Below are 23,198 nucleotides of genomic sequence, written 5' to 3' on the forward strand. Positions count from 1 at the left end.
ATTATGGGCTGTAGAGTAAGTTCTGAGGATTTAGCTCTATATAGTGCATGGTAAGTCTCTAAGGAACTGATCTTAAGCCAATTGGAGGCTTTCTATTGACTTCAGTGGGCTTGCAAACGGGCCCTGAAGTCCTGACTCTCAGAGGAGCTGACCGCCCTCAGTTCCCATTGACTTTGGTGTGAGTTGGAGTCAATAGTGTCCAGGGCTTCTCAGATGGTGGTCAGCACCTAGGAAGGTTGGGGTCCATGGCAGTTGAGCATGCTCAGAACCTTGAAAAAGGTAGTCAGCACTTTGGAGGATCAGGCCTCTAATGATCAGTTTTATGTTAATATTGCCATGCTGTATAAAAACCTAATTGTTTTCTAAATTCCCCCTTATGTGACCCACCTCCTTTCCAAAAACCCAACATGTTCTACCTCCAATGTCATTATTGCACACCTGCCCATCTACAGATGTTCCAACAATCCCGGTTTCAGGGGGGATAGTCTCGCTTTGCCCCCATCCCAGCTGAAGCAGAACATTTCTAACATTCAGGGCCACTAGGGAGGCAGCAGTGTGCCCCCCCCCCCCGTTTCAAAGGGCCACAAAGCAAGTTGCAGCCTGGTGCATGGAGTCATAGCAAGGGTTTGGCCCATGCTTCCACCAGCTCCTTTGGGGCAGACAGGCCAAACCTGAGTGGCACTGCACCCTTCTTTAGCCACTTGAAATGCATTGCGAGTATTCTTAGATAACTCTTGATAACATAGCAGACAATCCTTTGCCATGTTTTTTTTTATCAACACTCTCAAGCGGACAAGGGTAAAACATAGATGGTTTAATTTAATCTGCAGACAATATTTCATCATTTGATGATTTGCTAATAGGAACCATCTAAAAAAAGCCCCTCACTAAATAACAGAAGTTTATGCTAACCAGTAGCTACCATCTTTATTCACCAATTTTAGTTAACACTATAGTCTGGTAGATCTTTAAAGTTCTAATCTCGTCCACTTAATAGTATTAAATATTTGGGGGTAATCATGATACCCCAGCAGTCCTTACTCAGCTAAAGGGCCACACTGTACTATTAAAATAATTATAAAGTTCCAGAAATTATCAACTGCTTTTTTTTAATGTTGCAATATCAAGAGATCTCAAGCTTCCAATACATGATGCAATGCTTTTGCTGTCTGCTGTTAATTACACAAGCCTCCATCATCAAGGATAGTTGGGGGTTAGGCTAGATGACCTTTGCGGTCCCTACTAACCCTGTGGTTCTATGATTCAGAGCTACACACAATTGACTGGTGGCTTTCTATTTCTCACGCCCTCTTTGGAGATTTTTTTTAAATTAAGTTTAGCAGATTGTATTTTAGGAGTTGTAGATATCAGGGTTATCCTGCAAAAATGTCCAAAGCTAGTTAACAGACACAACGTCTTGCAAGTATGACACCAGGACTATTTTTGGGGTGCTGCAGAAGTTGAATATGTTGTAGCCAGGAATTCGATGGCTGTAATGATAATCCACCCCCACCTTCAGATTTTCCAATAGTTCGGAGGGCAGGCACAGTTCGAATTAGAATCATGCAGGATCCTTTTGTTTTGTTGCATTTGATTTCTGAACTCAGCAGATTTAATACATTTCAGAGAAGAACTTTCCCCCACCCAGTGCAAATGGCTCTGCCGACCTCCCGGACAGTCTTCTTGAACTAATTCAGTAACTTGCAAATAGCGGTAGGGTTTGTTTGCTTTTAAAAGAAGAGGCTCAGTTGCAAGGCGGACAGCCGCACGACAGCATGCAGCAAACCATCTCCTTAGACCCAATGTCCGCCTGCAGAAAAGACTTGCATTGCGTACAGACATACCCTACTCCTCTTCCTCCCGCCTGCCGCTGCTGGGCTGGGGCCTACTGTAGGTGGACCTCTGTCCCGGCCCCGGCCGCAGCTCGAGCTGAATCCTGGAGCTCGCGTTGATGGGAGATCCAGGAGCTGCCATTGGCCAAGGGTGGGCCCCGTGCGTGCATCAGCCTCCTCCTTGTGCGTCCGTGGTTCCTATGCAAATTGCAGCGAATGCGGAAATAAACACGGGGAGGGGTGGGGGGAGGGAGAGAGAGAGACTGCCGAATCGATCTCAACTTCTGCAAAGTCTAACACAATCCAAAGCACACAAGGCAAAGCCAGGGAGAGAGACTCGGAGAACCCAGCCAGCCCGGCTTGGATGGCTTTCAAAAAAGAGGAGAGAGAGTGAGAGAGAGACAGATTGCATTGCAAATCCTTCTGATTTGGGAGTAAAGTTTTTTAAAAAAGAAAGAAACCTAACCAGCAGCCTGCAATTGGCTACAGCTTTTATTCTCTTCCGGGTTTTCAACGGTTCCAAGTTTATTTTAGATATTAAAAAAAAAAATTGAAAAAAAGTGTCAACCTATGAAGCCAATCGTCTCAGCCTTGTAAAGTTTCTCACGTACTCTTTATACATTGCAATGGTACGTGGTGCATCTTAAACTTTCTATTTCCATGTTTTTATAAACAAAGATACTGTATGTAACGTGATACTTAATAGCTATTCTATTGCCGATACATTAATTGTCAGTGATTTGCTACAAAAATCATGTGTAGCTGAATGTATTTCTGTGTTATGTGTGCAGGAGATAGCAGCTGTGTGGTTGGGTTTTGTTTTGTGTGTGTATATATATGCACTAGAGTTTCCTTTTTTTTTTTCCCCAGGAATTTCAGAAAACCGCTGAGCTTGACAGATTTTTTCCCCCTCCTAGCGCTTGCTCGGTTCCAAAAAGAAAAAAAAAATGTACGTGCTCGGGTCTGTAAAAAGACGTCTGGCATCGGCAGCCAACCCAGCACAAAAGGAAGTGTCTAGACTTTGCGTGTAATTGACATACGCCTTCTCTAATCAATGTTGCAAAGCTCCATGATGGACTAGAGGGCTGTCCAATGAGAGAGCAGGTTGGCAGTTGCAACGTTCGAATATCCCAAATGGGAGGGAAGCTGAGAGTGGGTTGGCCTTCTCCCCCCTCAAAGTTCTTTGAGCTCAGCAGGGGCCAGTGTAGTTTCAAGCTGTCAAACCTGCTGCAAACTTCCGGATTTAGCAAAGCACACACACACACACACACAAAAGTGTTTCTGCTAGTTTGGCAAAATGCTGAGTTAGGGTAATTTTAAAACAAATTGTATGTGCTTTGCTTTGCCTTTTGCACTTTAAAATAGATTAAAGGAATGCCAGGGTGATTAGACCACCCCTCCCCCTTCCCGTTGGCATTTTTGTGAAAGAAAAAGCTGCCAGTATTGCTCATGGGAAGTCAAGAAGGGCCCCCCTCAGATGCGTTGTGTGTTACTTTTGTCACTCTATATGTGTGTACAATGGATATTAGGTGATTGCACTAGAATGTTTAGCTGACTGCAGATGTCTTTGCACATTAACTGTTAAACGGGCCCAAACTTTAGGAAGATTTAGAAAGCGCTTTGGAAGACTAGCCGTGCGCCTTCCCCTCGCGTGTTAATCCTTTGTATGGTTGTTTATGGTTTTCTTAACCCATTAGTTACTGAATGGTGAATAGTGTGTACGGAGGTGCAGGAGGTCTGTGTTGGATTTGTTCACAGGCGACTGGCAGATGTTTTATAAAGTTGGGGTGTGTTCGCGCGCGTGGATGTCTGGGTGGGTGTGGAGTGGGGGGAGACGGAGTTAAAGCTACCAGCAGGAATGTAAGTAACCCGGGACTGGTGAATCTGTACGTTTCTTCCTGTTACTAGTCTTCCCTGTGCAGAAGGTGCGAGTGTAGATCAGTAAGACACTAACTTGGAGTCGGGCCCGTAGTCCCCTGGATATAAGTCCCTGACACAAGTCCAGTGGAAATCTATTCCAACAGCTTGTCTTGGAGACTGTAGCTGGCAGGCGCTGACTTAAAATATCCGACTCCTCTTTCCCTTGAGCGATGTAGGTACTTTGAAAGTTAACTAGAAATAGGATGGGTTCTTTTAGCTCTTTGGAAATAGCTCCTCAGGAGTTGACCCCTACGTCTTCCCGTGTGCTACTTAAGGCAGATTTTGGAGTCACAAAATTCACACATTGCACTTAGTTGTGTACAGACTGTCTTTCAAGGGTCCGTGATCGTGAGTTACTAGCAAGTGTTTTATTCCCAGAAAGCGGCTCATAGTAACCAAAGTGCAACAAAGCTGGAAAGAAAGAAAAAAAACCCTCCCCTTCGAGGTAACTGGCAAAGAAATTGTTGCTTTAACAAGTACAGAAAGTGTATACAGGAGGGGGGAGGGGGCGAGTGTGGATGCTCAGTATTAGCCGAGTTCTGACTTCAGTGCGCATTGGGCGCCCAAGTCTAAATCATACTAATACGGCCTCACTTTTAAGTACCTCCGAAATAGAAGAGAGTTCAGATGTACGTATAAGTGAACTCTCACTGACGTAATTTATATATCTAAGAGGATTTCACTAACGCTGGCAAGGTAAAGTTTCTGCAAATAAAACATTGTAAATGCAGTGCCGGGCAAAGTGCCAGAAAGAATATGGATAGCAGGGATCATGGTAGAAGTCTCTCTCTCTCTCTCTCTCTTTAAGCAGACATCCCATCGCAAGGCAGCCTATAGCACTTTCAAAATAAATGACCGAAGTCCCCCATTTCCAATGTCTCCTTCCTAGCGGCTGATCTCCGGGTTTGCTTTAGTGCCTCGCTTATTAAGGAATTTGCTTTAACTATGCTTCCCCGCCCCCACTCCTGCGTGCCTTTTAATAGCTTTATATGCCATCCGACGGTGATTTCTCTCGGAAACCCCCACCTCCCCCAGTTGCTTTGTTTGAACGTTCCTCTTGGAACTTTCACTGGGCGAAAGGAGGTTCTGAGCCAGTTGGGACCAGCGCTGTGCAAAGCTCCCCTCTCTCCTACCTTTTCTGTAGGCTCATGATCCTAGAGTTTAAGCGTGCACAATGTGTGCTGGATTCGAGAAAGCGGATGTGAAGGGGTTTGGTGCTGAACTTGGATGCAGCCTCTGCCTAGAGGGCGCAAACAATCGTCCCACGTCCAAAAGTCTTACGAAGGGCGCCAAAAGTTACTTAAGATAATATTGCTAACCACTAAAAGCTGGAAATCGTGGAGCAGGGCTGCCTGCTGCACCGAAAGGACTGCTAGGGGCCCGATCCCGCATTCCTCGCGCACCTAGGATGCCTGTGGAGTTCATTATCTCGGAGCTCATTGAACTTCATGTTAGCTTGTATTTGGGTCGGACAGGGAATGCAGGATCGGGCCCCAGAATGGAAACTAACCCCCAGTGACTCACTTTATTCTTTAAACTGGTTTTTTTTTATAACTAGATCTTACTGTGTATCACTAAAAAGTATCCTCCTTTTTGCCGCAGGGCTCTAAATAGAGGCAAATGTAAACATTATAGCAACAAAAGAAAGTTGTAATAAGTTATAGAAGAAGTTTTTTCTTTCTTTTTCTTTTTAAGGCATGCTTTGGTCAATATCTGCTCGCTGTGCCTCAGGTACATGTCTTGCTGTCAGCCAGAAACTTCTGTCGAGGAAACCTGAAGAGCAATGAAGTGATATATAGCAGCAAATATTTAGCTGAAAGTGTTTCTTGTCATTATTTGACTAACAGATACAGACCACTTTTTTATCAAAGGAAAGCACTGAGTGAAAACAGCTCATTTTTCAGTTAGTCCAGGACATCCCCAGTTAAAGAAAGGCTTGTGGAGAACTTCCATCAAACATCGCCCTGGTAAATACCAAGAATCTCTTTTCAGTCAGCAAATGTAGTGACGTACTAGCGAGGAAACAGAAATGAAAAAGTCTCCAGTTGGAGAGAGAGGATTTTTGTTACTTTTCTTACACCAGGTTTTCTGACAGAGCCTTTTCTTTTAACAGCAATGGGCACAGGGATTAACACTCCTGAACTTGTTGTGAAAAGGCTTTACAGTTTGAAATACAGTACCTACATCTCCCATGCACATGAGAAGCTCTGCACGCTGCATTCGATGTGTCTTGTGGCGTCTCCTTTCCTTGGGGGTGGGGGGTGGTGTTATGAATGGTTGTGGATATGTAAGTGTCTGCAAGCTGCATGCAGCTCATTGGGAAGAGGAAGAGGAGAAGGGAGTACTCCATCCAGGAGATATATTGATGTTAGACCGGAGAGAAAATATAAGACTCAATAAAAGAGAAAAGCTAGCTGACTGGAACCTTTCCAAACCCAAAAAACCAAACCCTTCCTTGTGCCAAAACAGTACGTTATAGCCTAAATAAGTGGTTGGAGGCTCGGTTCTATTTTAAGTGCTTTACTTTTACTTGGGAAGGGGGGAGCAGAGTAAATGCAGAGCACAGGTTGTGCATTTTTAGTAAAATAAGCATCCCTTACCATACAGTGATTTATTTAAAATGACAATCACATGCCAAGTATTAGAGATATTTGGAAAGTTTTGAACAAATTTATTCCCCCCCCCCACACACACAAGGGACTTAACTTTAAAAGACATTCCAGTTGGTAAAATATTTATGGTCCTGATCCGTATTAAGGTGTGTAGATCTTAAAAAAAAAAAAAAAACCCACCCAAAACCTAGTGGACTGTACCCACGCCAGGGTTATAATTCTTTAGTCTCAACAGTCCAGGGAAAAAAAAATCTGTGAAAATTCCACGTGTAAAAAAAAAATCTTCAAGACCTCCGCTAATGAACACGATGCCTGCAAAAAAAAAAAAAAGAAGTTTGGAGTTTACAATGCGTAATTAAATATATCCCACTCTTCAGAGGAGCGTCTGCAAGGCGAGCAGCTGCCCCCCAAACGTTCCCAGACTTTTGCATCTGTGGAGCTACAGACGCAATGTAGAGGCTATACAATCGGTAGCCTGTATCGGTGAAGTTCCTTAGGCGATGCACGGAGTAAGGGAGGCGGTGGGGGTGGGGTGGGGGGATAGCACTGTGGAAAAGTAGTTTTGTTTGCTGAAGCACATCCTGTAGCCTATAGCCGCCCGTGAGTCCTGCCTGTAACTGCTCCTGACTGCGTTACCCAGTAATGCACTGAGAGCGGGGATCGGGGATAGGGAGGGCTGGCCGAGCCCAGCACTGCAGCCCCTCTCCCCTCCCCTCCCTCCCCCGGGCAAGGCAGCGAGCGAGCTGCTGCTGCTCTTGGTGCGGTGCAGAGCGGAGCCGGAGGCGCGCGGGCAGGTTCCCGGGGAGCCTGGAGCCTGGGCGCGCTGCTGGAAGCTGGGGGTGGGGGGGAAGTGTGTGCTATGCCTTTAACGCCTGGGTACAGTAGACATGTATAGTGTGTAGTGTAGGGAAAGTCTAGGCGGGGTTAAAGTTCAGCTCATGGAGCTGCTCAGCGCTCGCTGCAGTTTAGCAGAGTTGGAAATGTGAAAGCAAGAAGCAGGCTAGGTTCTCCCCCCCTCTTTCTCTCTCCCTCTCTCTCTCTTTTCCTCTCTCTCTCCCTTTCTCTCTCTCTCTCTCACTCTCTCTCACACACACACCTCCAAACCACAAAACCCCCCACAGCAGTCATGTATTCTCCTCTCTGTCTCACCCAGGTAAGCAGCTGTTTGGATGCATTTGGGGCTGGTTTTGCTGGGTGGTGCGTGTGTGTATATGCGCTGGGGGGAAGGATGGTACGGCGGGGGGAGAAATACAGCTTTAAGAAAGTAACTTTTTTGTTTCCATTAGGTTGCATTCCTCTTCTTGCACGGCCATTTGTGTAGGCACATGGCTAATGGCGCCTACTTATTAATGGTTTAATTAATATTGGTGGTGGGGGTTTTCTGCTCATATGCAATTTTGGGGGGGACGACCTGCACGTGTTTAGCAGGGTTGCAGCCCATGACATGCTTGGTCATCTGCAATCGATACTCCCTGTTTGTGCTTCCGATGCGAGTAATGCATGAAAACATAGATGTGCTTAGGGTTATTTTTTTTAATGTAGCATTAAAAGCTGCTGCATTTTCTATTTTAAGACGTAAGGTATTGCATAGTCTGCATTGATTTCCCTCCCTAAAGTCCACACTTTTGTTTGTAAGGGTATGGTTCGTAGATGCGGTTAAGGTTTGCCTATGAGTCTCTCTGTACATTACCCATGCCTGGACCTATAGCTATATATATATATATATATTGCACCTACGCATAGATCTGCAGCTATCTACATTGCCCTGATCTATAGCCCTACATATATAAAATACACATTGCACCCATGCAGAGACGTATAGCTGCACGCACTGCACTCCTGCATAGATCTACAGCTGTACATACATTGTACTCTCGTGCACAGATCTATATCTCTGTAAGTACACTGCAGCCGTGCAGAGATCTATAGCTCTATACGTTGCACCTCATGCACAGATCTGTAGATGCAGCCTCTGATGGTCAAGAACGTCTAGCTCTGTCTTGCTCCCTGGAAATGTACTGCTTTGACGCGCGTTGTCACTTTCCCGGGTGTCACATTTGCCTGGATGTTTGGGAAGTGGGGGAAGTTTGGATTGCAAGTTCAGTCAGTGTTTTTCACAAAGTTGCTGGAGCCCTTAGGGCAGCAAAGTTGCCTCTGTGTTATTTTTTAACATTATTATTGCAAATGCCTTTCCCCTCTACATACTCCCTCCCTCCCCATTGCATTGCCCTGGATCTCTGGAGTTTAAGCTTGTGTGCTGACGCCCAGCCCTAGACTTGCCCTCCATTCCGGACGGTCTCTTCCTTTCACAGCTGCTGCTCTAGCTCCTGCTGCTCCAGCTACACTTAACTGCTCAGGACTTCGGGCAACTTTTCTTCCCAGCCTCCTCTCCCTCCCTCTATACCTCCTCAGGCAAAGGATTGCGCTTTTGCTGCTTCAGATCCGGTGCTGGCATTTTTCATATTTATTTTCACTATTAAAAGGCATGAAGCTGAACTGAGATGTGATTTTTGTTCTCGCCAAAGCGTCCCCTCCCCTCCATATAGCTCTGTAATCCTGTCTGGGATTTAGATGCCTTCTAGTCTGACTATTATTCATAAGGATGATAGTTTCTATTTAGTTCCAATTAAGTACCTTCTTCCGTCCCTTTTAATCCAGGTTATTGCAGACATTAAATTGTACACCTTCAATTAGCAGGAGATAATCGTTTGAACTAGGAAATACTTTGTGGAGGACTCACACCAGAGATTATTTCCTCCTATATGAGAGCATTATTCCTATTATTTTATGTTTATATATATATATAGAGAGAGAGAGAGAGAGAGAGAGAGAGTCATTGCTGGAGAATGACTGACTCTAATCATAGGAATGGATAGCTCTTAGAAGTAGCCTGAATAGCTTTAAAAGTTTTATTTTTTCCTTCCATAAATCAGTGAATTTGTGGTTATAGTATCCAAAGTGACTATAGGTTGGAACTTTACCATGGTAGTAATCTTACAGTTGATTATAGATATAGTGAATGGGCTTGTGAGTTGCAGTGAAATGCGGGGGGTGGGGGTGGTGTTTCAAACTCTGTACCTTTCTGATCAAATTTATGCCAGTTTATTAATGCAACTGGAAATACCTACTGTCTGTTGTTTCACGTTCTGGATGATTGGTGATAACATAACTTTCATAGAAGAAGCCATATACTATTATCCTTTCAAACTGCACACATGTAATCCTGTTTTAGTAGGCCCAGTGGGACATTAAGAAGAAGACTTAAGACAAATGTGGGATATTTTAAAATGCTGAATATTGTATCATTCTGTTCCAGAATTCTTGCATTCTTGTTGCACATTTGGAAAAGTAGTTTAGGGATTCAAAAGCCCTCTTTTAAAACTCCACATTGAGAACGGAACAGTTATGTGGTTCTATCATTTTACGTAGAAAACATACGCGAAATCATTAATAAGGGCGTAAGTAGTTTTATATATTTAATGTCAGAATTAACATATGCCTTTTATTTATACAAGTTTTGAAATAAATGCTTTTTAAAGTTTTGGTGAAACATTAGAGTTTTAGAGGTGAAAACATTAGAAAGTGGATTTAAAAAAAATGGTCATAAAGCACATTAGTCCAAGAAACGCAACTGAAATGACATGACTATGTACCTGACATAAAGATTTGAATGATCTATAAGGAAAATATACACAGCATTTGTTTCACTTCCCTGCTGCATATCCAGAAAATATTTTGGGCACACATGTACCTCTCTTTATAGATTTATGGACAAACATTTCTAGGAACATGGGTTTTAGAGATTTTACCCTTGCTATATCTGACTTATTTTCAAACACATCCACGTAAATATATTGTGGAAAACAATTACTCTAAAGCATTACGTTATTTTTTTAACTCTGATCTGGATTTTAAGGCATTTTTGTTAGTAGATTTTACAGGTTTTTTTAAGAGTATGTGAGAATTTTTATATACATATAGTTCTAAGGCCCAGCTTTTAGATGCAGAATGTGCTTTGAAGCACTATATTGACAAACTGTGAGAAAGTTTTATGATAAAGCTTACTGTTTATCACTGTCTTTAAAAAAAATGTATTAAACACATTAGTGGTGCCTTTTATTTTTTAGAATAATCTTTAATTGTTAAAGGAGATAACAGTGCCTTTAAACTAAACTTTTGAAATATTTTTTAACTTAACCTGAGAAAAGGCAAAAATAATCTTATTTTCTTTAAATTTTTATATTTTGCCGTGATCACGTGATCCGACCTGCACATGTATGAATACTTGCTCTTGCATTGCTACATTTCAGAAAGTTGTTTGGTATTATAACATTGAAACAAATAACTTTGTTATGTAGAATAAAAGATCAAATTTGGTTGGATTAGTAGTGGATTCCTTTATCCCTGTTCATATTTTGCTAATACCATGTCACTGAGATTTAGGTAGGTTGATTTTACAGGGCAATATGTTTATGAAGACAGTTCGAAATACTGGATGAGTTAGTCTGTCAGTCTTCTGTTCTTGAATTAACCTTTTTGTTTAGTACCTCATTTTGAAAAATCACATTAGACTGTTTATGTGATTATGTTATGTGTATATATATATGTGGTGTAGCATGTAGCAGTTTAATACAGACTAATTACTGCTTAAAATTATATCCTGGTCTTTAGGCCATATAATGGTTCTGAGCTTTTTTAAAGTCATCCCTGTCCTGTTCCTTTCTCCCCGCCCCCCTTTCAGGTTCTCTGTAGCTCATCTTTAAGACAGATTAAAGGAACTGTATTTTAGATAGTATCCAGCCTAGGTCCAAAAAAGTCATGAGCATATGGGATCAGTCAATAAGAAGTACTTTTGAAAGCAGAAAGTTAAATATTTCTGGATAAACCAAGATGTATTTAGAATTTATTAATGCTTAAAACAATCCTCCATTTCAATGTAGGTCTTTTCAGCGAATTGTGTGTATACCTTAGCAGATAAACTTTGACTTTGCAGAAGGCCTTTTCGCACTATTGGCTCTTCTAAAAGGGGGGGCGGGGGAGAACATTTAAGGATCAGAAGTGTGTTTTTATTATTTTTAATAGCTTCTGGTGAACTGCAGCTTTTACCGTTTTTTCTTCTAAAGCTATTTTTCATTTGTGAAAGTGCAGCTACACGTGTTATGTTTGCTGCCTTCTCTTACTTTTTGAATCTACTGGCCGAAAGCTAGCAGCAATTTTTTTTTTTACTTTATTGAAATTTGAAACCAGGATCTTCTCCAACGGGGGGAAGAGGAGAAGTGTCACGCACCAAAGTTATTGTATTTTTACATATGATATTTTAGTAATCATTCATATTTGTAATGACTCCTGCACTGTCGTGCTGCATTGAAATATCTCTCTTTAATTTTCTGTAGTTTCTAACAATCTCCATTTTTTTCTGATATAAATGATCTAATGCTGTTTATCAATTTTAATATTTACATTTTAGGAACCACAGAGAATACATGCAATTAAGCCATTTAGAAAGCTAACACAAGGTCTTGAATTGTAACAGGATTTTGCTAATAGAATGTTCCTATCACTGATTTCTCGGTTTTGCCTATATTTGTTTGAGCAGCAAAGTCTATTTAAAAAACAAAGCCATTGGAGCTGTAGAATAAGTATATTTTAACAATGTTATTTTTAAGGTTATGAAATGATTTTGATACGTGACATACTCTACATGTGAATATAAAAGAAGAAATTCAGTTAAACTGAAAAAAACAACAACCCTGTTACCTTGTAAGAATGGACATAAATTAGAGTTTAACATGCTGTAGGAAGCTTTGTGCAGTTTCATGGTGGGTTTTTTTTTTTGCCCCGCAGGGCCCAATCCTGCAAATGGGAGTAACTTCATTCATGGGAACTGTCCTATCGACCTCATGAGTGAAATTAGACCCTTGCATACACGTTTGCAGAACTGGGTCCTTAAAGTGTACATGCTTTTCTATAGATAGTGTAACATTCTGTAACAGTATTACGTAGAGAAACATAACAAGCAGAATATAATGAATTATAACATGTTTTGATCTCCCTGTCTGATTTATGTAGTACTTTTTAGGTATATTTATTTATTTAAAAAGTTGAATATATGGATCTTTCTTGCAACATATTTATTCAAGTTCAGGAAACTTTTTAATACTGATTATTTCTGTCTCAAGTAAGATGAGTGAACTTAAAATATTATTACTGAAGGCAAGTGATGTTTTCAGGTGGAGAAAAGTATTATAAATGTGGTAAATTCTTTTAAAATATATTAACAAAAATAAATAATTTTTTGAGTTTGGATCACTGTGGCAATGCTAAGATTTTGTGCCTTAATATTTACATAGAAGCTTCCCTCTCTTTTTTTTTTTTTTTAAATAGAAGGCCGTCAGAACTTGTCTTGTATCCATGGCATAATATCACATTTATTATTTTTGGTAGGCTACATATAAACCAAACAGTTGTTTTTTTAAATTATAAGGGTAGAGTTTAAGTTTTTAATACTGTTTACTGTTAGGCATGCTGGAGAAATTTGCAAACTGGTTACATTATTTACTGTTTCTAGTGGTACAGTAGACAGAGATTAGAAGCACCTTGTATTGTATTATAAAATCACTTATACTGAAATTTTATTACACTGCAGATTGCCATTTCCAAATATGTCTTAGGGAAAGTTTTGCTGTATTTCAGACTTCCCCATACAAACATTGATTGGCATCCAAATGTTTAGAATTTGCCAAATTGGCGGGCATATGCTGGCTACACCACAAGCAGTGGGGTCAGGGAGAGAGCAAAGTAAGATATGCATTCTTTGAAAATGGATTAAGGTCACTACACTCGTGTATTTTTAAACTTTTATTTTATTTTATTTTTTAATATTAAGTTTTAGGACTGAGTCTAATAGTTACAGAATCTTCCTCATACTTATGTGTATTTTAGTTGTTCTCTACCCTCTGTGATAGTGGTGTCATATTCTTTAGGCTGATATAATATTGAGAAAGGGTTTATATATAGATATGTATATCTGTAGATATAGTATGTGTGTGACTGTGTATACAGATGCTCCCCGACTTACGTAAGCGTTCTGTTGCGGAACGCCTTGTGTAACTCAAATTTTGCGTAAGTCGGAAATGTATTCCTGACCATTATGCAAAAAAAACCCCCCAAACCCTCCTATTTCTAGCTTATGGAACTTTTTCCGTAAGTGCGGATTTGCGTAACCCAGGGGGCGTCTGTATACATATATACAATATATGTGTTAATATGTGTGTGAGATTACAAAGGTGCTTGTGTTTTCTGCACTGCATAGTATATACACATTGTCATTACTTAATTCTCACATCTAGCGGATATTAATTTCTCATGTTAAAATAGTATTTTAAAGAGATGTTTTGAACTTTGTGACTGATTTGTTTGTGTTTTCATGACATCAGTATAATTCTTTATCATTTTTCCAGGATGAATTTCATCCATTCATTGAAGCACTTCTGCCTCACGTCCGAGCATTTGCATACACGTGGTTCAACCTGCAAGCCCGAAAACGAAAATACTTCAAAAAACATGAAAAACGTATGTCAAAAGAGGAAGAGAGAGCAGTGAAGGACGAATTGCTGAGCGAAAAACCTGAGGTCAAACAAAAATGGGCATCCAGACTTCTGGCAAAGCTACGGAAAGATATCAGGCCTGAGTACCGAGAGGATTTTGTTCTCACAGTCACAGGAAAAAAGCCTCCATGTTGTGTTCTTTCCAATCCAGACCAGAAGGGCAAGATGAGAAGAATTGACTGCCTACGCCAGGCAGATAAGGTCTGGAGGTTGGACCTTGTTATGGTGATTTTATTTAAAGGTATTCCGCTCGAAAGTACTGATGGCGAACGCCTTGTAAAGTCCCCACAGTGCTCTAACCCAGGGCTGTGCGTACAGCCACATCATATAGGAGTTTCTGTTAAGGAACTTGATTTATATTTGGCATACTTTGTGCACGCAGCAGGTAAGTGCATTTATGCAAAGTTGTCCAACTTTCTGTATATCTACAGTCCTCTGCTGTACCATCTGAGTTGAGTGTTATGACCAGTCAGAGACCGTATGAGTCAGTGTTTGAACTTGGGAGAATATGTGCCATGTAAATGTGGTTGGCAGCATGGTTTTAACGCCAGTTCCAGGCCTGACAAGTAAGAGAATCTACACCAATATACTCTGGTTGCGAATGGACAGGTGTTCTCACAATTTCTGTTGCCTTTAAGAAGTAATAGTGTCAAGATATGTTGGTTTTCCAATACTAACAGCAATCAAATCTTTGGCACATCTAAACTGCTTTCAGAAGTGGCCGACATTAATATTAGCACAGGAAATGTTAAAGGCTGTCTTTTAGAACTATGTAGAGGCCTGTTTAAAATGGACCCTATTTTAATATTGGTAAGAGAAAGAAGGTAGCTGAACCTTTTTTTAAACTGGCTTTGTATGTGTGTTGTGTTGTGTAAAGAATAAATTCAGGGAAATAGAAGTGTCAAAAGCCCAAGGTGGTAAGGCCCAATGCAAGACCCAGTGAGTGCCTTCAGCTCGTATTGACGTGGGTGATAGTTGAAGGTGCTGAGCACCTTGCAGGATTGGTCCCAGAGAGAAAAGCAAAGAAATCATACAAATATGTAAATATAACAGTGCAGTGTGAATTGTGGCTAAAATAAAGGCCTTTGGTATCAAATGGGGAAAGTAAGGTCAGTGTTAAAAATGTAACTAGCACACAATAAATGAATACACTTAGAATAGAACTGATGGCTTGTTTGACAATTTTGCATTCAGGAGAGCGGAAATACTTTTACACTTCATGAAATTCGCAATCTTGTCTGTGACTCCAATGCAAACCACACCCTGCCTGTGAATATTAGTATATTCAGAGGCTACCTGCAGTAGCATTTCTTTTCAATCATTTTGTTTCTGAACAAGTTGCTGTGTATGAAATGTTAGGCCCAAGTTTTTGGAGCTTGTTGACTTTTCATATATACGTACTAGTTTTGCTGGATTTCATTCACAGTAGTAATTTAAGCCGGGGGTTGGAGGGAGTTGAAAATGGGGGGAAACAAAGAGACGTCAGTGGACTCTTATCAATAGAAACTTAATAAATATAATAACAATAATAATAATATAAATCTTGCTAAAAGAAGAGAATACATCTATTATCTAGCATTCTTTTGGGGTGATACATAAAGTGCAGACTATCCAAAAGTTGCCTGCAATAAATCAATATTCGTTGCGATACATAGTATCACTTCAGTAACTTTATTGATATAAAAACAACAAGGAGTCTGGTGGCACCTTAAAGACTAACAGATATACACTAAGGTTAGAAGGAACCTTTGGCTAGCATTGTGATATTTTACATAGTTAAGCTGTGAAACTTTGTAATTAGATGTGATTTGATCAATCACACTTCACATTGCTGGGGAAGAAAATGTAGGCAAATATTACAGGAAGAGTGGTTTATTTACTACATGGTATGGTGAAATGGGAATGACCAATTCATGTAGACTTACATTTAGCACTAGTGTTGTTTAGTTAGTGTTATGTTTCATGAATTAAATGCAGGCTTCTGAAAAGGACTTTGAATTGTCAGCAAAAACCAGTGACCTCCTACCTTAAAAACTTGAATACACATTATCGTTTTTGTCCGTCATTTTGTATATGTCTAGATAAAATATGGTTGAGAGACAGAGAGAGACAAGCAGCTAAATTAAGTACATATGTAATATAAGGAGGCCTAAAGTGATAGTTTTTTCTGTTATGGCAGTCACACATTAGATATTTAAAGAGTCTAATAATATTTTGATTAGCAGCATACCATCTTATCAATATGACAGTGGTAACAAACAGACCGCAGTTGCATTTACTGTTCTTTGGACTAAACCTTTGCCACAGGAACTTAAACATTAAACTTAATCTTTATTTACATTTATAGCCTCTTTTAAACTGTAAACCTCTCACTCTAACTATACAATTTAATATTTTACCTGTTGCTTACTGATTGTATATATTGCATTACACTGTTATTGCAGTAGTTTGTGCTAGGATGTTAGCAAATCTAATCATAAAGTGGGACAAAATGGTTTTAAAATGATATTTAGGATGCATGCAGTGTAGTATTTGCCTTAAAAAGACGTAATGAAAGCAACATGGATAAGGCTACCTTTTGGTTTTTTTGTTTTCCTCTGATGTATCCCAGAATTCTTTGTTACACCTGAACACTGGCCAAGTCAACGGTGATTGGTTCTCACAGAACCGCAGTAATGGCAGCTAATGCTGTGTGCGCAACGGGAAAATGACAAAAGAAAATAGTAAGCGTCCTTTGTCTCAGAATATTTCAGACTTGATTTCAGAGATTTACAGACCTGTTATTTATGCCGAGGAAGTTGCCAACACAAATATTAGGTAGGTTGGTCAACTTACATATAGCTGATTTGACAGGCATCTGCTATAGTGCAGAAGATTTGTAAACACTAAACAATGTTTTTACCTCCTTAAAAGTTTTGAGAAGTTGCCAGTATTGGCAGGAGGCACAGACTTTGAAACGTGCTTTAAGATACGTGCCAAAACTATTGTGGCCTTTTCACCCATAGTGCTTGCTTCTTTTTAATATTTATTTGTTTATTTATTTAATAAATTAATTCTGTTCCACTATGCCTTGTTCTAGATGATTTCAACAGTGAGATGTTCCTTTCCATCTAAACGTGTACAATAATTATTGCTTTGAGTCCAGGCTTTCTCTTTAGTTGGACACTGTCATCTATAAGAGAATACATGTGCCCAGATTTAAATAATGCTTCTGACAAAGCAGATTCAGCTACAGAAATGAATTATTCTCTTTTAAGAACTACTATATAAAGAACAAGAAAACTCAAGTATGTGAATACACAAGCTGCATGCCATTTTTGTAAGAAAATGAGGAATGTCGGTGTTTTCTGAATTAGAAGGTGACCAAAAATGTATTGAACTATAGAGCATCAGTTCCAATTTGCAGTTTGTAACCTGTTTAAGAAAAGTATTCTCATACCCTTAACTTGGGTTGGCTTTTTAATTTTTCATTTATTCTGCACATGTATCAAATGACAACTTGGAAACCACTGTGGCAAACCGTTTTCTTTGTGGGAGTGTAACAGTAAAGCTAATTTATGACCAGTTCTTTACCAGATGATCTGTATCAGAGTCTACAATAAACCAGGCACGTGGCAAGGTCACAATTTAAGTTGTTAAGGTCATAACCTTAGCCACCAGGCATTTGACCTTTTAGATAAAGTTAACCTTTGTTCATTAGTAAGCACTCAACCAAGAACTTTCTTGATTTTTTTACTGCTTCAGAGTTACTTCTGCTAATGTGATCAGATTGTAGAAAAGATTCGCAGCTGAAGTAGTTAAATTTTCTGAGAGGTCATTTTTTTTACAGACTTCTTGAGTGGACAAAGCTGGGTTGTAATCTATAGGCCACAAAGTGACAACAACACAATACTTGATTTTTTGACAGACATTATCCACTCTAGGCAAGCATTAAAGCTAGCTAGAAATTTGCCACTCAGAATCTTTTAATCTTTAAAACGGACATTGAAAAATGCTTAATTTTAATAAATCTGGGATTTTTTAAATTTAAATAAAGCCATTTTTCTAATTTTAATAATAGTAAAAAATGAAGCCAAGGTGGAAATAAGACGTCTAATGTATCTGTGTAACTGTGAAAGTTTACTTCACATTGAAATACCTTCTGTGGATAATTTACTATGTACAATAATACTATGTACACATGACTTTAAACTTAAAAAAAACACATTTTATGTTGTAATTGGTGGCATTTTAATATTTATGCTTAGGCTATAATAAAGGAGTATCAATTGAAATAATGCACATACAGGAAACATACTTGCATATATTCAGAATATCAGTGTAAGTATCTTTTAGTTCCAAGTCAGAAAGGTACATAACACTTTGCGCCATCATCTTTTAGTGCAATTGTTATTGATTGTTACTGCATTAATCCTGTTAATAGCTTCAGTAGTTCAGTATGTATCTGTAATGTGAAAGGTGTTCTAACAGTACTGTACATCATAAAAAGAGCTGTCGCAGCGTCCTGAACCCCTGATATGTGCTCTGCAAAAGTCTAGTGTTTTATTGTGTAAAGTGTTACCGATTACCACATTACATACACCATATTGTTACCTTAACTTTGTTGTAGTGAAAGCTCATTTTTAATTACTTAGGTTACTTTCTTGGTTTTCTCTGAGACAGCATTTATTATTTAATTTAAATCAAAAGACAGAGTCCACTGTTAGTTTTTGATGCATTTTGTTTTTATTTTGGCTATGTTATTGCCATTCCATCATACAGATAGCCACGATATGCAGATTGGCCAGATGGTCGTGTTAACAGATTGAGAACCCGCTTCCCACTGCTAAAGAGCAGGTGTAAGATCAGTAGGGTTTTTTTTTCCTCCCAAGATTCATCCCAAATGCTCATTAGAATAGTGTTTAATGATTTAAAAAAGGGCCACATTTCAAAATATCATCATATCTGTCATTAAGTAAATGTGTAATGCTCTCTGCAATTTATATGTATATCTGGAGATATTTTAAGCATATCCTCACTATGAGACTGTTGGAAATTGACTTCTAATACATGACTGTTGAAGTCCAGCGTATGTCAAAAGCAATCTTAAACGTTTCACACGTGAGGCTGGATGTTAATGACACACATGCATTACTTCATTACTGGTCTGTGTGTGCAGATCCAAAGGAACCTGGCTACATCAATATTCAGAAAATCTCTTAACATCTCAATATTTATATGTTTGTTTTTCATGGGTCTTCTTGCCATAGAGAAACATTTATGGGTTAAAAGTAATATGAGATGTAGTGCTCTCAGCGTATTTCCACCATCAAAGAAGATCAGATCTTGTATTATTTCAAGCCCATAAAAGGCTCCCATTAAGAAAAGAAGCCTGCAGAAAACATAAGTACTCACAACTGGATTTGGAATACAAAGACTAAAATCTCTGGACATCCATCGTTTTATATATAGCGCGCGCCCACACACACACACACACACACACACACACACACACACACACACACACACACACACACACACAAACACAGTCTATGGTGTAGAAATATATCTTTGCCCATCAAAAAATTCTCTTTTGGAAAGTGGAATAATCAGTCTCTGCTCCTTGCAGGAGCAAACAGTAGTTGACAGAAGCAGGATTTAGGTTGGGACAACTGCTTTCTCCCTGCTGTTGTAACTGAGATGGTAAGTGGCTGTGTTAATTCTAACCCTAGCTATAGCGAAACTTGTGACTGTTTGCTATATCACGAACCATTGGCAGTTCACTCGTGTGGTTTAGCTTTCTACTTTCACCACCAACAACCAAACAAACAGTGGCTAAATATGCTTTTAATGTGGCTAGAATATTTTCCAGGTGATTTTTGAAGTCAGTATTGTAATAATATTACTTACATATGTTATTCTACAAGCAGAAGTGATCTGGAGTGAGACAGTAGATAGTGTGGGTGAAAAATTAGGAGAAGTCTTTGAATGGAGGTCAGTGCATTTATAACTGAGGTTTGTGTGTTGGTAAGAAAGTTACCCAATGCTGCTGGCTGGGTTTTGACTTGTCTACAGTTACTGCATTTTTATATTTCCCTTCTTTTCCACCCAATGATGAATAGCATTAATTTAAATCTATTTAAGGCGAGTGTGGGAGAAACCACAATCTTTGTTGTGGTCACTGCTGTACACAGCAGGGCTGAATGTTTCATTTGGTTGAGGCCTCAAAGCAGATTCTAGAGGACCCAAAACACCATGTCAGCCTTTCAAGGCCTGCAGAGAAGCAGTGGAAATTCTGATTCTTCACAAATGCCGATATTTATTATTATGACTATTTGGTTTTTTTAAATTTCAATGTAAAGGAGAGGACGCCTGTCCATGGCTCTGTGCGTTCAAACAATTATTGAAAAGAACATTCCTTTCAAGAATAACCACCCAGCAGTGTACTGAAACCACACACACAACCAAATTAAATTAACATAACCAGCTAGTAATTCAAAGCAGCAAAATAAACCCAACTCCATCAACTCCCTCACCCTCAACCCTCCCCAGAGCTCTAGCAAAGAGATGTTCTTCACAGCACGTCCTAAGCATCAACAGTTTGGGGCTGTTTAGAGCTGGGTAGGTGGGAATAAATTCCAGACCAAAGTATCCGTTCTGGAGAACTCCCTGCTGGCGGGTTCTGTATCAAGCGGGTTCCAGCTCACGTAGCTTCGCTAGCCACAGCTGTGGCTATAGCACCCATTCTGGATTATTTAAAATTAATTGGAGGATTGTAATTACAGATTAAATATGCAAATTGAAAATTCAGGGCTACTTGTTTAATCATTGCCATAGCAGTCACCATGGTTGACTCTGTGACTTATCACAGAGAGAGCTTGAAGCAGATGGAGTTCTTTGTGAAATAAACGGGATAGTTTTAATCCCAGGTAGATACAAAGATACCCTTTGATTCATTTAATTTGTTTGATTATCAGTTAATTATTTGTATTATGGTAGCACCCTGAATCCATGATCAGTTCCAGAGCACTGTTGTATTAGGCACCGTGCAAACATAGAGGTAGATGAGGTTCCTGCCTGCAAAAGATTACCATCTGAAGCTTTGGCTGGCTTGATCCAGATTCTCCAGACAAGTTTTCCAAATGTTCAAACCTGAGGTGCTGAAGGTTAAGCGCCCAAATTCATACTGAGGACACCTAATTAAGTGACTTGATTTGCAAAAGTGCTGAGCGCCTGCAGCTGCCATTGATTTCAGTGGGAGTTTTGCCCAAGTAAGTTAATTCTGATTGGTTCTGCCAGGAGTCGGAGAGTTTTCTGACCAGCTCTAGTGTTTACTATATTATTCTATTCAGTGGATCATATTCTCCCATCACTAGCAAGAGTGCAATGGAGTCTCCACTGGTGTAAATAAAAATAAAAAATGTATTTATATGCTTTGGGCAGTATTTAATAACTGTGTAACTTTGTTGACGTAAGTCAACGAATTTGGCTATTTGAGCTCAATTCTGTCTGTAGATGCATTCATGTAACTCATTGAGAGTAATGCATATATCTCTAATGGCAGGATTTAGCTATTTTAAAGCAAATTACTTTTCTTTGGGTCAAATTTATAGCTATCCTCCATAAAATATATATGTGCATCCATTTTGTGTTTACTAAACCCATGAGTGCATGTGCAAAATGGAGAATGGTGCCGTGTAAACTGCTTTGAGCTGTGTTTTGTGTGTATAAACTTGGGTTTTGCCTGTGCAAATGGGTTGCTCCTTCATATTTGGCCCTTTGAGCCCTATATTTAGAAACCTTTTTGAATCCTTAAAATTTGAGGAAAAAAATGATTGTGATCCTTTACTAAGAATGGATGCTGTCAAGTGCCATCATATGCCTCCAGTTGAAGCCCTAGTAAAGCCTTGTAAAGGCCTGTGGCTGCAACTTTATTGAAATGTTAATTAAACCTGCCAGGTAAATATCTAAACTCATTTGGGCCATTGTGACAACCAAACCATTGGGACTCAGTACAGAACTATATCAGGCGCCACTCATAGTTCTAGACTCATGAAAAGAACCAGCCACACCATACTTGTATTTCAATGTGAGGCTTGTCCCCATACTGCTGTTGTCTATGAGCTCCTTTGGGGCCAAGAAACATGTTACACATCACCAGGGATCTTGTAATTGCAACAGTTTATCCTATAACCGTTAGTGTTGGGTGTTGCAAAAGCTCTCCTGATGTGGACTGCTGAGGGCACTGCCTAACCAGACCTTGGGGATGAAGTTTAGCTCTGATCATATACCAGAAAAGAGGGAAGGGAAGAATCCCATGGAAAGGTGAAAACCCTGATTTAGGTCAATTTACCAAAGAGGGAAAATTCCTTCCTAATCTCGTACGTGGGAGACAGTAAAATCTGGTGCAATTCTAAGGAGAGCTAAAATAAACACAGAGGCAAATGCACATCCAACCATGGCAATAAGCTGCAACTGATTCATGCATTGGGAGGGTGAAGGGAAAAAATTCCCCATCTGAAGCGACTGGAGCATGCTCTCCAGTTTCTAAATAACCTCCATCCCTATATCCATCCCATTCTGGTTGACCAATCAGGTGCCATGGCAGGTTTTAAAATGGCCAGTTGGGCACTGCCTTGGGCTCAGGGAGAGTGCTCTTTCTTCATAAAGCCTTTATATGGTAGTGATACGAGCTGAGTAAAATTGAGATCAGGCTAGATTTAATTCTGAGCTATTCTGAAGTTTTCATGGCTTTAGTGAAAAATGTCTGTCACTCAAAACCTAGATTTGAATTTAGTTCTTCACACTCCGGGACTGAAAAGCTCCACACAACTGTGTGATTTTGGAGTGGAAAGCAATTAGCATATTTGGTCAGGATGATATAGACAGTATGTCTGCATTCCTTTAAAATATAAATCTCGGTCATTTAATTATGTTTTCAGAGGGCAGATATGAGGATATACTGCAAAACTCATTACCTATTATACTGACACGATAATCTTATTAACCTTGCTTTCTACTTTTTAATTTTATTGTGCACCCTGTATAACTCTTACGATATCAAAAATAATTGCTTGGCGAACACATGATGTCAGAGGTCTGATACAACATTTATCTTCACAAGTGAGGAGACTGATAACTTGCGAGTTACATAACTGCATGCAAGGGATCAGATAGTGCCTCACAAGAGAAGGAAAGTGAAGATAATTGTCAGCCGATAATATACAAGACAAGATGCAGGCATGTGC

The 23,198-nt window shown here is 39.6% G+C and overlaps 1 protein-coding gene across 6 annotated transcripts in view; it reads left to right on the plus strand.

Annotated features, from left to right (window-relative positions):
* Positions 1 to 802: 802 nt before the first annotated feature.
* Positions 803 to 23,198, plus strand: part of NFIA (nuclear factor I A) — a 313,248-nt gene continuing 290,852 nt past the window's right edge. For 4 of the 6 annotated variants that reach the window (XM_065409192.1, XM_065409197.1, XM_065409195.1 and 1 more), the window contains exons 1-2: positions 7,215 to 7,517; positions 13,825 to 14,356. In XM_065409192.1, coding sequence (XP_065265264.1) covers positions 7,491 to 7,517; positions 13,825 to 14,356 — 559 coding nt within the window. In that variant the 5' untranslated portion in view covers positions 7,215 to 7,490. Of the gene's footprint in view, positions 2,462 to 7,214; positions 7,518 to 13,824; positions 14,357 to 23,198 lie in introns of those variants that run through there. The other 2 variants (XM_065409193.1, XM_065409196.1) reach the window with 2 other exon arrangements.

This window comes from Emys orbicularis, chromosome 8 (assembly GCF_028017835.1).
Source record: "Emys orbicularis isolate rEmyOrb1 chromosome 8, rEmyOrb1.hap1, whole genome shotgun sequence".
Lineage (NCBI taxonomy): Eukaryota > Metazoa > Chordata > Testudines > Emydidae > Emys > Emys orbicularis.